A 14,884-nucleotide genomic window follows, 5' to 3' on the forward strand; every position below is an offset into this window, starting at 1 on the left:
GATATATTCAATAGCAAAATAAGCTGAGTTAGGCTCCCAATCTTACTGGTACAAATAGACATTTAGACAGCAGGATTGTTTATTTTTGTGAAAAGATCACGTATCTATTCATATATATATATATATATATGTTAGCAGTATAGTCCGGGCAATGATTAGACCATCCTTTCCTGTGGGTCGTATGAGGCGACTTAGGGAACTTAATGATAGACAGTTAACGGCTGAAATTATCAAGATGTGAAAAAATAGAAGTCTTTATATCTAGACTCTGTCTATCTACCTCTTAAAGGACTTGATGTGAAAATATATAAATAATCGAAAATAATAAATAGACCTAAATATATATCACATAGCGCTACCTAGTCGCAACAAAGCAGAACTTTTAACCAGAATACATTTTTTTAATAGAATCATATATACTCATATATTACTGTAGTAGTACATTATTATTATATCAGCTGTTTACTGTTTACTGCTGAAACTAAACACTCTCTATAAGGTGCGTTTTGCCAGTAGTTGCCACGCTTGGCAAGCGGATTGGCAACCGCAGTTAGGTTTTTGGTAATGTTTTAAACGGACGTTGCTGTCCATTCCTCGCCCATTTAGTTTCCTTAATCGCCTCTTACGACACTAATAGGAAATAACCCTTTATTGCGGTAGCAGTAGATAGTAGTTAATAAATATTTTCATTGCGAAAGTTTTACTTCTAAAATTTTGTCGAAACCATAAACCAACTATTTGTCGGCTTTGTAACTATTGCTTACAAAGACATGAGATGAATATCTGTATAAAGAATTGAGGTCATCAAATAACAAACATGCCATAACAGAACTATTGGAATCCTCAGTATTAATAGTTTTAATTTTCATTTGTAAATATGTCCACTATTATTGAATACTGAAAATAATTATACAGGATTATTGATAAAGTACACGTCATCTGGATACATCAATTTTGCGAAGATTTTAATAAATCATTATGCAACTTATAGAGTTTACTACGGTTACACTGATAATAGTACACTAATAAAGTTAAAAAGGTAGAAAACCTAAAATATTTTAACTTAATCACAATTAAATTTGTTACTTTTGTGGAACAAAATCTTAAATTATTCTAAAATTAAATCATTCGATTGATGATATACATAGATAAAATTATTTGCTAAACATACTAAACTATAGATAAAAAAATAGCTTGTTGCCCGTAATTTAGTTTGCATGGAGTTCAATTATGTTGCAAACCCCCATGATATAAGATGTTATATTTATACAATCGTAATTATATTTCGGCATACACACACACACACACACACACACACACACACACACACACACACACACACACACACACACACAAATGTCATTGGAATATCAGAAAGGAGGAAAAACAATTAAATGCGTTTTATAATTAAATAAATTTTTTTTAAATTTTTATTATATATCTTAAGATTCTTATATATCGATGACAGAATCCTAAAATATATCCAAATATCGGCAAAGGGATTAAATCGGATAAAGACGTGTAATTCCAAGGGTTGGTAAACGATTTAATCCTAAATAATGTAGCAAAATTAAATTCAATATTAACTTACGATCGATTCGAATAATTTAAAATATTTTAGGTATATGAAATCTAAAAATAGGTGACATTAAAAAAGCTTATTTTTAGATTTAATGAAGCGGTTTATTTCCGAGACTGTCACAAGTTTCTAAATATTATAATATTTACCAACAGTATTTTATTTAAAAAATATTATAATAAATAATAAATAATAGTATAATAAATAGTGTATATTTATATATCATTATTTTATAAATTAATTTACTTTATTTATTAGATAGAATTTTTGAAAATAATTTATATTACTATGTTGCTCGCTGATAATATAACTTTCTATAGAAGAAAGAGTTTTTGTTTGTGTTTATATATTATAAACAAACAAATCTTTCCTCTATATAATGTTAATATATAGACCACATTCATATAAATATACAAACGTTTATTTATTATATTCATGAAATAATATATTTTTATGGAAACTAAAAACATAAAAATACTAGAAATTACCACACTTCTGTTTATTTTATTTTTAATCTAGTATTTAAAAATATCAAATCATTAGTAAAATCAATTTAAATTAAATTTGTGTGAAAATAGATTATCGGAACATTTTTCCTTGTGTCTTACTAATATTAAAAGTAGTGTAATAGCACGTTAATCAAAAAGTATTATCAGCTTACTCTTCATTAAAAGATCTAACTATCAAGATCTAGGATATTCATTGTTATTATGAAAATATGAATAAAAAGGGGACAATAATAATAAGCTTGTAAACACCTGAAAAGATAACCCAAAGGAATTCAATGTAATGGAAATGAAGATCTTCTTTAATTTAAATATTTAAACAAATCCTTTTGACACAACCCTTTTTACAATGACGTTAGATTTTTTTGTCACATAAAAAAATTGCTCATCTGAATTAGGAAAAAATATCACATTTGTTAATCCAGGACGTGCGTCATCCATATATCATATTTCAGATTAAATCAAATCCATTCAGACTTTTGGGATAAGCGACAAATATACAAACATTTCTATTTATAATATTAATAAGATAAGATTTATTACGAGGTCTGGGGATTTACTTTTTTATATTATATATGAATGGAAAATCCGCTACTTCGTAATTATCAATGAATATCAATTAATACAAAAGTAATCCAGGCATACGAACCAAATACTGGTAAGCGTTTCCAAATTTTCGTGATATTTCGTACGTCATAAAGTTTCAAAGTACAATTTCAGCAACTAAGAGTAATTAGATATTTTATCGGACAATATGTGTGTGTCTATTGTATCGAATACATTTGGAAGTGGGCACATTGCCATGGAATTGATGACAGAGATGTCTGCTACTGATTAAGCCAGTAACCTGTGTAGACTATATAAAACGTCATTGAGTATAAAATGAGTACATTATCACCTATACGTATATATCTATTTATACTACTACTACTCGTCTCAGAAGGTTACTCTCTGGTAACAAAAGTTTCTACACTACCTATATAAAGGTCTCTATCATGGCTGATCTATTTAATAAGGTTAATAATTATATTATTTAACACTTGTTTAAATTATAATAATTGATGAATAACAAACGATCTCAAATGGTGGCACAATGTACGGTGAACTTCCTTAAAAAAAAAAATCAAATGTAATTTAATTAAGTAGATGGATGTAGGTGGTTCAAGATGAAGACCGTTCGTTGTGTTACAAATAGCCTGTCACCTATGAAGGTACCATGATCAGTCGACAAAGCAGTAAGCTATGAATAGAGGAACTAATAAACAATTAGTAGTATTATACCAGTCACATATAAATCAATTAAAAACTTGTCTAATATAGATTAGGCTTATATAAATTATAAAATTGCAAACAAAAGAAATTTACAATTTTTACAATAAACGCATAGATAAACGAATAGATAAAGAATGTTATACACTATAGTATTATACTAAAGGTTTACTGTACCATGTTAAATTCCAATCTCTAAAGCAAATATTTTCGTTTCCACTGTTGTAATTGACATATGTTATTATTTGTCCAACAGACAAAACTAACGTAACTCGCTTTGTTTACTGAAATTCAGCATGAACACACAAAATCTATCGAGTAAACGAATCGACAATTACAAATACTGATATATGGATCAAAATTCTGATTAAAGACAATCAAATCAGCCCCTAAGTGGTAAGCCAGTCTATCAATAGAATAGAATCAGCTAGCGCTCTCATAGGAAAGAAAAAGACAAAGGATAACGCTGTCTCATTCTAATTGAATAATTTATCACTATTTCGATATATCAATAGATTATTACATTCAGCACTTTTCTAAGGTAACAGACTAGTTACTATTATAGATTAATGTTGACTAATAATCGACATATTTCTGTACTAACATTATAAAGAGGAAAGATTTAATTGTTTGTAATGGATAAACTCAAAAAGTATTCAACCCATTTTAAAAATTCTATCTCTTATAAAAAGCTGCAATATCAGCGAGTAACATTGACTATACATTATTTTAAAATATTTTGTCTATCCGTGATAAGCTGGGCCGGATCACTAGTAATGTATACAGAATGAAATCTAAATTGTTAGCATCCAACTAAGAAAGAAATATAGGTAAAAAAAGCATACAAAATTTAGAGCCTTCTGTAGGAGTATACTAACGCCCCACGTCCAAATATTTAATTATTATAAGAATTTTGAATTTGTCGTTTCAAAATTTTTTACTCATGAAATTTCTGTTCAAATATATGCTATAGCATGGATATATCATTAGTTTTAAATATTTATAACGATTTAAATTTTATTGTATATATGTATGAAAACGCCAGGTCACTAAGGAATTTCTGTGCGAAATTTAATATTTTTATTGGTTTAGATTTTACGTTATCTTCAGCCTAGATCTGTTTATATGTTATACATATAGATAACGGCAAATAACTTCAAGACATTTTTAACACTTACTACCTTCATCGCAATTTTATGTAAAAAACATCTTTTACATAAGCTTTATTGTCAATGGTTTTTTCAACATATCGCAAAATATACACACGACATGTAGCTCCCATGGGTAACCAAAAACAATAAAGCTTTCCGATTCAAAGAGACCTCTTTCATTTACTTCTACATTCATCAATCTTTGCTGGTTACGAGTATTTTTTACTTACCCCTTTAAAGCACATAATTTATTTTGGTTGATAACATATTATGTATACCTCCGAGTATGATCATATACTATAGCTTTACCAAGACCTCTATTTATCCTCGCTCGTTACATATATTTGTATTTTTTTTGTACAATTTAGAGTGGCATACAAGCTGACAGCTAACTTGATGAAAAGTGATAATCGTTACCTATAGACATGAACATAACAAAGTATGGAGTGTCAACGATAAAACACCCTATGTGTTGCCATTTCTAAAAGTGTTACGCCTCTGTACCTTGTAATGCAATAAATGTATGTAATTTAATAAAAGCGAAAGTGAATTTGAGTGTTACCACTCGGTGCCTTAACAATTTACCCATTCCTCATAAAATTTTGCATAAAGCCATTATTTTGAATGGAGAATATAAACTAATCCTGTTCAATAAATATGTCCCGTCAGACAGCCGAAATTGCGATGACAATAATTTTATAAAAATATAAACAACATACAAAACGTTTCAATGCCCCGACGCAAAAATATGTTATTATGTTGACATTGTTAAATATATGTATTATAGCAAAGACTTCTAGTATAGACTCGAATGGTTTGTATAAGACCTAGAAATTCCATATTTGAAAAGCCCAAGGTCGGATGAGACCGTTTGTATAAATATCAACTATGTAATATAAATTACACGAACGAATATGTTCCAATATTAATGTAGTCGAACACAAAAGGGGAATCACTAAAATTGGAATTGTATTGAAATTATTAAAATTTTGTACTTCCATGTTTCTAATGCTTTTAGCAGTAAGGCCACTATATTGTAGTCTATGTAGTATACTCGTAATGCAAATAAAGCATTAAAATTAAATATATTTGGATTCTTAATTACGCCACTGTATAAATAATGTTATAATTATGCTTAACGAGTGAACGAATTTCTAAAAAATTTGGTACACAAAGCTATATCCTAATTCGCGCAATAGAGTTGATTCTGAAACACCATTCTCTGTCTCTAACATTATAATTTCAATTTAATATTATAGCACTGTGATTATTCTTACAATAATCTGTACTATTAAATTAAAATTACACAGACAATATAAAATATTTTTTACTGCAATTGTTTTAAAAGTGCTTTACATTAACCGTGGAGTCTATACTTAATTTTATTTCCACCTGATGAAAAGTAGTAATCATCGCCTATAAAAAGATAAAAATAGCACCAAGAACCATTATACTACACTAGAACGTCAAAGGTATTTCTCATACCAATCCTGAGATTTAAGGTGTTATGTTTCCATACCCTGTCATTTCTCTATAACACCCCACCCTTCAAACCGCTATATTTCGATCCATGTGAGCACAGCTGCTTGGCGGCAGAAACACGAATAGGACAAATGTTTTAGTAAAAAAAGACTTATACAAAGCGACTATACAAATATGGTAGAGAGCAAACGTGTTTTGTGCATATCTTTTCATTGTTCTGGTGTAAATTATCTCAAAGTATCTTACCTTAAAAAATAATCGTGTACAAATTCCTGATTCTCATCGAGCCAGGCTTCTGTGCGCGCACATTCAGCATCGTAGCAGGTGGTCGCGGGCATGCCGCCGCCCGCGCCACCTGCCGGCTCCTCTATGCTCCGCAACTGTAGACCTGAAACAATAAAGAAAATACATTAAACATTAGGATAATTGTCTGTACGCTTTAATATTTTATTTCCAAACAAAACAGGGGCTTTGATTGAGACAAAATGTCCTCTCTTCCTCGATGCAAAAAAAAAATTCACATAGGCGTCTTTGCTCAATACTAAATGGTTGATAGTAGATTTGATGATTTTTAAAATTTGATTAAATAAAAAAAAACTAGGATTCGATTGTATTTCCTCTTGTGGGGAAGCTAGAGAAGCTCCTATCTTGCCCTTCGTTAACTTTTTAATCTACTTTGTGTCAGATCTAAATTGATTTGGAAAATTCTTTTTTCATCTAAAAGGATATCCTTACAGATTGGTCCCATAGATTTTTTTTCCAAATCGGTTTAGTAGTTTAATTTCTAGATGAAAATAACTGGTATCGCCACAACTGAAGTCGATTCTTTTTGTGGGACACAATCTTATATTCGATGATAAATAATCTATATTCCAACCTCATAGTTCTCCATACACATTTTACCTGGTACACTAGCGTCCTACCAATCACAACATGCAAATAATCGAAATGCCATTAACAAAATAATTAAAATATTTATAATAAATCGAATAAACAATTCGTGAAATATAAAACGACGATACAACAATGAATAAACATACAATATCCATCGCTCGTCAATGATATGTCAACGTTACAAGAAATTAAAGGTTTTAAAAAAAAAAACAAATAAAGTATATGGAGTAATGAAAGCAAATTTTTTAAAGCATTTTTAGACAAAAATAAAATAATCTGAACGTAGAAAAATCATTTAAAATCTGAACATAGTGAAATATAACAAAATTACTAATAATGATTATTAATTAAATAAAGAAATATATAGCGGTTAAACGAAGCATAGTTTGTTTTGTAGTATTTATTTGTTCTCTTATATTCTAAATTCAATATATATGTATATGTATTTCTCTAAACTCTAATGCTCACCAATTGCCACGGGTGAAACCAATGTCTTATCTATTCCTCCAAATTAATATGTAAATTGAAAAAAAAAAGTAATTTAATGTAATAACAAGTATCAATAAAAATGATAATAAATGCATTTTTCTTCTCAATAAAAAAGTGTATTGTAATTGTGAACATACATCGATGAATAACAAGTTATATATTCAAACATTTATTAAAATGAAATTATTTGAATAAATACTAAATATGTTTACAAGAGCATATTTAGCTTAGCAAGAAACATTTTAAGTTCCACAAAGAAAACGGCAGCTTTAATCGTCATTAAATTAATATGGAACTAATTTAACATTAGATCTAAGATATTTTGTTCAAACTTTATTTTGAATTCACAACACGAATTTGGTACGCAATGTAAATAAGTTTGTTGAGACATTGGTATCACGTCACAATGGAATAACACTATGATTATTGCGTACGTAAATACTGACATAAAGTGAACCTAAGCACCATTATCATTATGATAAAATCTTATTTATTATGTACTCAGAATAAGCATATAAGTAAATACTATATTTTGAACTCATATGCACGGAACCAAAAAAAAAATGAATTAAATATCCCAAAAGAAAATAAATAAAATATACGTGTTTACTTATTCAGATGTGAAATCTAAAATAAAAATATGGAACTGGACAAATAAATTTATTCTGTTTGTTTTAATTAAATTCAATAAAATAATATATTTTACACACAAAACTCGACTATTATAAATATTTTACTATTTAGAATACTACCCTTGGGTTTTTAAAAATTATATTAAAAATTAACTAATCAAGGGATCATAAGCACACATACTCAAAATATTTTTCATTTAAAAATATATGATATATTATTATCACTTTCTGACTTACCTACTTTCTTATATATAGAAACTAATTGCCTATTGTTTAAAAAAACTGACAACCGTTTTAACACCTTCATTTCATGAGTTAATCATCACATAAAAAGAAACACAATTACTTCATAACACTTTTTTCAATTTTTAATTTACTTTATTATAATTATTAAATGCAAGTTTATTTTTGCAATCTCCTAGCTAACACTCTATTGAAATATTAACTAACGTCAGGCATAGAATGCACTACGAAAATCGATATTTGGTGACCTTTCCTCTGGTCATGTGTCCAATTCGCAAACGTGAGTCACATATCATCAAAACGCATGTACGTGCCTAGGTAAGCGACCTTCCTGGCAAGCCTTTGAAATCACCTGTTGATTGTTTACCTAACGTTCAATACAACCTTCTATTACTCTAATTGGGGTACGCGTCAACTGAATTTAAGTTTGTTATCACTATTTGAACAATGCTCATTAGTTTTGAGCTCGACAGCTTAGTGTCCTAAATCTACAGAAAAATATATTAGCTAGCAATGTCGCTAAAAATGGAAAATGAAAAATATTTGTATGTGTAAATTAAATATTATTACACTTGTAAATCATGTGCCTGAATACTAAAAGTAAATATATTATATACCTACTTGTACAGGTCTTAGAAAAATAAACAAATATATAATTTATCTAAAGAGTCATCTAGTTCTAAATTAAGTAGAACTCATAATGTATAAATTCTGCTTAATTTGGAACTATATGAGTTAAATTGTTTGCCCAAAATTATAGCCATGAATCAAATGAAGCATTATTTAAATTTTATATGAAAATGTTTTCATTTATTTGAAAGAACTATGTTAATATAGAAATATCAATATATATATAAGAACAATAGAGAAGATACAAAATATCTTAAGTTGTTACTGTTGATATCAATAAATATTTACTTATTGTTAATCGAATGTAAATGACGTTTATCAATAATTAATTTAGTTTTAATTTATAAGTAAATATGCGAGCTCTATATGTATTAACTCTCATAATGTGATGTGTGGTGATGGAATAAGAATGTAATAATAATAAATATTACCATTCTTTTTCATCTCCAGAATGTCGTAAGAAGTAACTAAGGAAATCAATCATAATATACAAAAACTAATGCAAGGAAAAGCTGAAATAAATGCCAAGATAGCCAGTGCCGAAATAGTGGACTAATTATTATATTATTATATTTTCACTGCCTACATAGGAAAAACATTTATTTTCCTTATAACCTTATATTAGAGTGAGTATAAGTAGGATTTTTAGGTAAATGTTTCACTATAACTCATATTACTAATATTTTTAGTTAGATTGACATTTAATTAAAGGTGCGCCGTATCATATACGAGTATGATTTAAACTGTTATCCAAACAAATAGAGATTTCATTTTTGTTCATAATAGATAAACATTCTTAAACCTATAGAAAATTCCGTTATCAGCGAATATGACCTTTATTTTTCTTTTACAATTTCCTAATTAATTTCTGTACCTCTATCAGTGCAAACCCGAGGTGTATCGGTAGTCCATATTTGTAATGGATAAACTAAAAAACTACTTAACCGATTTTAAACATCCTTATTATACGTAAAGAAAGCTACATCATCAGAGTAACACACGCTATTATTTAAAAAACAATCAGAAAATTCTACCAAAACTACAAATAATAAACAAGTTTAAAAATTTACTTGTAAAGCTAATGTAAATTACTAAGTTATCTTTCTATCTAAATAAGCGAAGGTAGGGTAGTTCGCTAGTAGCTTATATATACTCAAACAATTTTACTTCTAATACCCAATTTACACTGCATATTTGCTAATGAAAATGTAGAAATGGAGATAGTGTTGAGTTAGTGGAGAATAACATTTTAATTGTATTAGTCTACGTGTCACGTTTTGATCATCGCCAGTTACTGGTTGCGTGTTTAGTAAACTGAGAACATAAACATTTGCTTTTCTGTAATTGGAATTGGCATAACGTGTAAAAGTGTCATCCACTCATAATTGGAGTTTCTATATAATTTGAAATTCTTCTTTCGATATTTGATAAAGATATTTATCTGATACTAGCTTCAGCCCGCAGCTTTGCACGCGTAGCTATGATTTTGGTAAGTTGAAACAATTTTTACATTATTATTTTTACAATTTAACGGAAATTATGTGAACAATAAAATGTCATATTAGGCATTAATTTTTCAATTATAAACAGACAAAATAAAACTGTAATAAGTTACTTATTGCCTTTTTTTTCAGGCACATTGTATTATAGTTATTGACAATTAATGTAATTTTCTATTCATGGCGTTTATAAAAACATTTTATTAAAATCTGCAAATCATTATTTTGTAGAAGAGTACAGATGTTTTTTATTCACTATTAGCTTAACGAGCGATTTCGTCCACGTAATAGAGACATCATGATTGACTGAGATAAAAAATAGACTGATGTTATTTTTCGTATCAAATACATAACATGCATGGGTACACGAGTACATGTTAATGTTTCATTACGATTACTTAAAGCGGTAGGCGTCAAAAAAGAGGTAAACAAACTCACTTTCATCGTCCTACTAATATTATTAATGTGAAAGTTTGTAAAGATATTGGATCTTATATGAATTAATACTAAAATACTTTTATAAAATTTCATAACATATTAATATTATAAACTAGTTGTAGTATGCAGTTTTGACAGTATAAAAATATTTTATGTACTAATAGACTAACTACTTTTAAACGGTCTCGATTAAAATTTCAGATGAATTGAGAAACTTATTATAATTAAATTAAGATACTCAATTCATCTGATTTTTTTTATAACGACAATGTTACGTTTGCGATTACATTAGCTACTTATTCTGAATTAATATTAATAATTCTTTTTCAATCTATATGGCTTTTATCCTAATTCAAACGGACAAAGCCGAGGATGAAAATTTAGTTTATAATGTTAATAGGATAGAAAAGCTACCAATCAACCAAAGTGTAACGATAACACTTTTAAGACACATTTGTACTAGATTATTGTACACTTGACATATATACCGTTTATGAGTTTATTCTATGACGTGTAATTTCGCTGTCCGTTCTGTTCTAGCCGCCCACCTATTGACGCAGTCGATTCGCATCACTTAATACTACATCATCTGGGTATAACGAAGTACTTTAAAACAGTACATTTAAAGGTCAAAGCTTAATGCAACTTTACAATGGATGAAACAATGTCCTATGTCATGTCGAAGATCGAAATTAGATATTTTTATAAAAGTACACGTTCTTTTGTAATACATTTTACATACACATTTTCCACCTTTTTCTCATTGACATGAGCAGAAAACGATGGAACGCCAATTGCTTTAATTCAAACATACCCATTTCACTTCCTCTATATTCATCGATCTATTCATACAATCTTGCCGAATACGAGTACTTTTATTATAATTTGGCCCTTTTTCAGCACGTCACCTATTTGATCAATATACATCCTTCTAGAGTGGCCTCTACCGACATCTCTACATTCGTGTATTCGTGATTTCAATTTTGAATTTTCACTGAAATAATAATTCACAAATTTATTTTAATGGATGAAAATGTAATGCGAAATACCCAAGGCGACGCTATCGTCGCCTTGGGTATTTTCCATCACCTATGTGAGAGTGAAATCTAATTACTTAACCTATTATGACGAATTTACAAAAAAAAAAATATTCATTCTTTGTTGTGGAACTGGCCAGAATGCTGCATACATACTTAATAAACTGCAAGTACAATTGTTTTAAATACATATTATCATTCAAATATTCAAAATATATCCTTCTTAAAGTGTGCTAAATAGTAGATTACATTAATCAATCATATATTTAATTTAATTAATAAAATAAGTAGTCTTCACTTTCGTATTAATTACAGATACATTATATTGGCTATTGTATTATATATTAACCTAACTATAGTACATACACAAAGATACTCGCAATTATGCAGATTTATCAGATAAACTTAAATGGTACTCATTAAGGACAGGGCAACCTTGCTAACTTCGTAGCAGCGATGCCACATAAAGTGAATTTTGATGACGAATGCATGTAGATTGCAAATTTATTATGGACTTATGTGAATTGTACTGGATATAATTAAAATTAATGTTTCACGCGAAATTTTTAAAAATATCTTAATAAAGGAAAAATAATCTAAAATTCTTCGTACAGTGACAAAGTAAGGATACCTTATGTTGAATTTTTTTTACTTTTTTATCTCTAACATGTAATCAGATGTGATGAAGCATAATACGTTAGCACAAAAAAGTATAAGTAAAAATAATAAAGATAACTCAAAATGAATACCCATACCAAACTACACGGCCCGTATGTTAAAAGTAGACCAGATTCTTGCCTAATAGGGAGATATCGGTATCGAAGTGATCTTCTTTTATAGGGGTCCTATAAGAGTAGAGTAACTTCATGTATAGAAATAGTTTAGTTACATTTATACTATACTAACATATAGAATATGATGGACCGAAACTATTGTGTATTGTAAATATTATATAAAAATATTAGTTTAGAAATAGGCATTGAAAAGACCGAAAAAAATAATTGTCTGGCAACTGTATGTATAAAGTTATTTATATTTTATACTTTTCCCGCACCTTTTATTGGCTTTAACAATAAAGTTATTGCCACACGGGAACCTGAACGTTAACTGTGATAACTTATCGATTCACAACAAGACGGTGTATCGACCTGATAACTCTAGCCTAAATATACAGCCTCATAAAGAGATCTTGTTTTATACGCCATAAAATGTTCAATAGGGGAAATTAAGTTTACCATAAAGAGATTACGGCGGTGAACAAGATTTCCTTGGAGAGTGTTTTTTAAAATATTTCAGAAGCTCGGTAAATATGTTGGAAAAAATATAGGGCCATAAAACCGCACGTATAAGGTGTTATAACTTGTAGTAAACAAAAAGATTCTATCAAGGAAGACAATAAATAACAAGGGAGCATCCTGTTAAGGGAATGAAAACGCAATATTTATTGAATCGATCGTGAAGATGAACGAGATAAATATAATCAAATGTAATCGCTATTATTCGCTATAATCAATAAAGTTATATATATAGAAATTATCAGTGTAATTACGTTATTTAGTATTATTCTATTATTTTTATTAGATTATTTTTATTATTTATTAAAAATATATCACTATTTTATATACCCATGTTATTTTATATATATATATATATATATATATATATATATATATATATATATATATTGTAATATTAAATGGCTTTTATTATCCTTTTAAAGAACTACAGAGACAATTAAAATCATGACTACCGTATATAGCATATAACTATAAACAAATATAATAGAATCCGGTTTTGTGTCCTCTAAACTACGAAAGCAATAACAGAATCAACCAGTGCAGCTGAGAAGCGAAGTTTCATCGATTTGAACAAAGTTCAACATCTCCCTATTATATGGTATGTACTAGCATTATTAAATTAGGCGAGTACATTGGAAAACAGTCGGTTTTACTAGAATAGAACTGTAACCAATTTAAAGTAACTTATAAATAACAAATAACATTAAGCTAGGATGCAATCCAGCTTTACGAATAATCAACAAAACAATACGCTTATAAATCATTAATTCATTCAAAATCATTACCAGAGTTTTGTAGAAATGACGGATTTTTCGTTGTATTAATATATTTACACATATCGAAGTAATGCAAAATAATAATTTACACTTATAAAATCGTTTATCTTGACTGAATATCAATGTACAGCCAAATCTATTGAATTCGGAAAACTGAAATTTAAAACATAGATTTATTTTATACTGTTAGTAGCATCTACTACGCATTTTTGAAAATTTCAACATAAAAGGGAAACATGACATCTCGCGTACAAAGCCGTGGAAAAAGTAGGTAGTCAGTTATAATTAACTTCCTTTTGATGACATAAATTTAAATTGTGGTTATCCACGAGCAGTAATTCTAATAATAATAGTATTAAAATCTATTCAATTGCGCCAAAACTATTACATACTTATTTCCATTAAAAAACTAACTACTAAACTGATTTTGATAAATTTCTATAGAACTAATCTATATCACTTTAGATACAAAAGAATTTTCCAAATCGTCTTACAACTGACAAACTTATGAAGTAACAAACATAAAAGAAAATACAACCGAATTGAGAACCTCACCTTCTTTTTATATTATTTTCAATATACTCAAAATGTATCAGCGTTATCTTCTATACTTATAATAAATCTGTAGAGAGGTCAATTCTGTACATGAAATATATTTCCAAAATAACTATCAGAGGGTGATTACTGATCGATACTGATGCCAAAAATGCAATCAGTAAAATTTTTGTCTGTCTGTCTGTATGTTCGTTATAGAAACAAAAACTACTCGACGGATTTTAACGAAACTTAGTACAATTATTCTTCATACTCCTGGGCAGTATAGATATCTAGATATTATAGTATCACTTTTCATCACGCTACGATCAATAGGAGCAGAGCAGTGAAGGGAAATGTTGGGAAAACGGGAGAAAATACTTCATTTTTAAGCTTCTGTTGCGTGTGCAGCCTTAATGGCCACCTT

At 28.6% G+C, this 14,884-nt stretch overlaps 1 protein-coding gene across 11 annotated transcripts in view; it reads right to left on the bottom strand.

The window, feature by feature from the left end:
- LOC128202038 (dual 3',5'-cyclic-AMP and -GMP phosphodiesterase 11-like) overlaps positions 1-14,884 on the bottom strand; it is a 177,013-nt gene that overhangs the window by 31,478 nt on the left and 130,651 nt on the right. For all 11 annotated transcript variants that reach the window (XM_052900874.1, XM_052900871.1, XM_052900866.1 and 8 more), the window contains one exon: positions 6,234-6,375. In XM_052900874.1, coding sequence (XP_052756834.1) covers positions 6,234-6,375 — 142 coding nt within the window. The remainder of the gene's footprint in view (positions 1-6,233; positions 6,376-14,884) is intronic.

The sequence above is a fragment of the Galleria mellonella genome, unplaced genomic scaffold (genome assembly GCF_026898425.1).
Source record: "Galleria mellonella isolate WM207_F2 unplaced genomic scaffold, CSIRO_AGI_GalMel_v1 utg718, whole genome shotgun sequence".
Classification (NCBI taxonomy): Eukaryota; Metazoa; Arthropoda; class Insecta; order Lepidoptera; family Pyralidae; genus Galleria; species Galleria mellonella.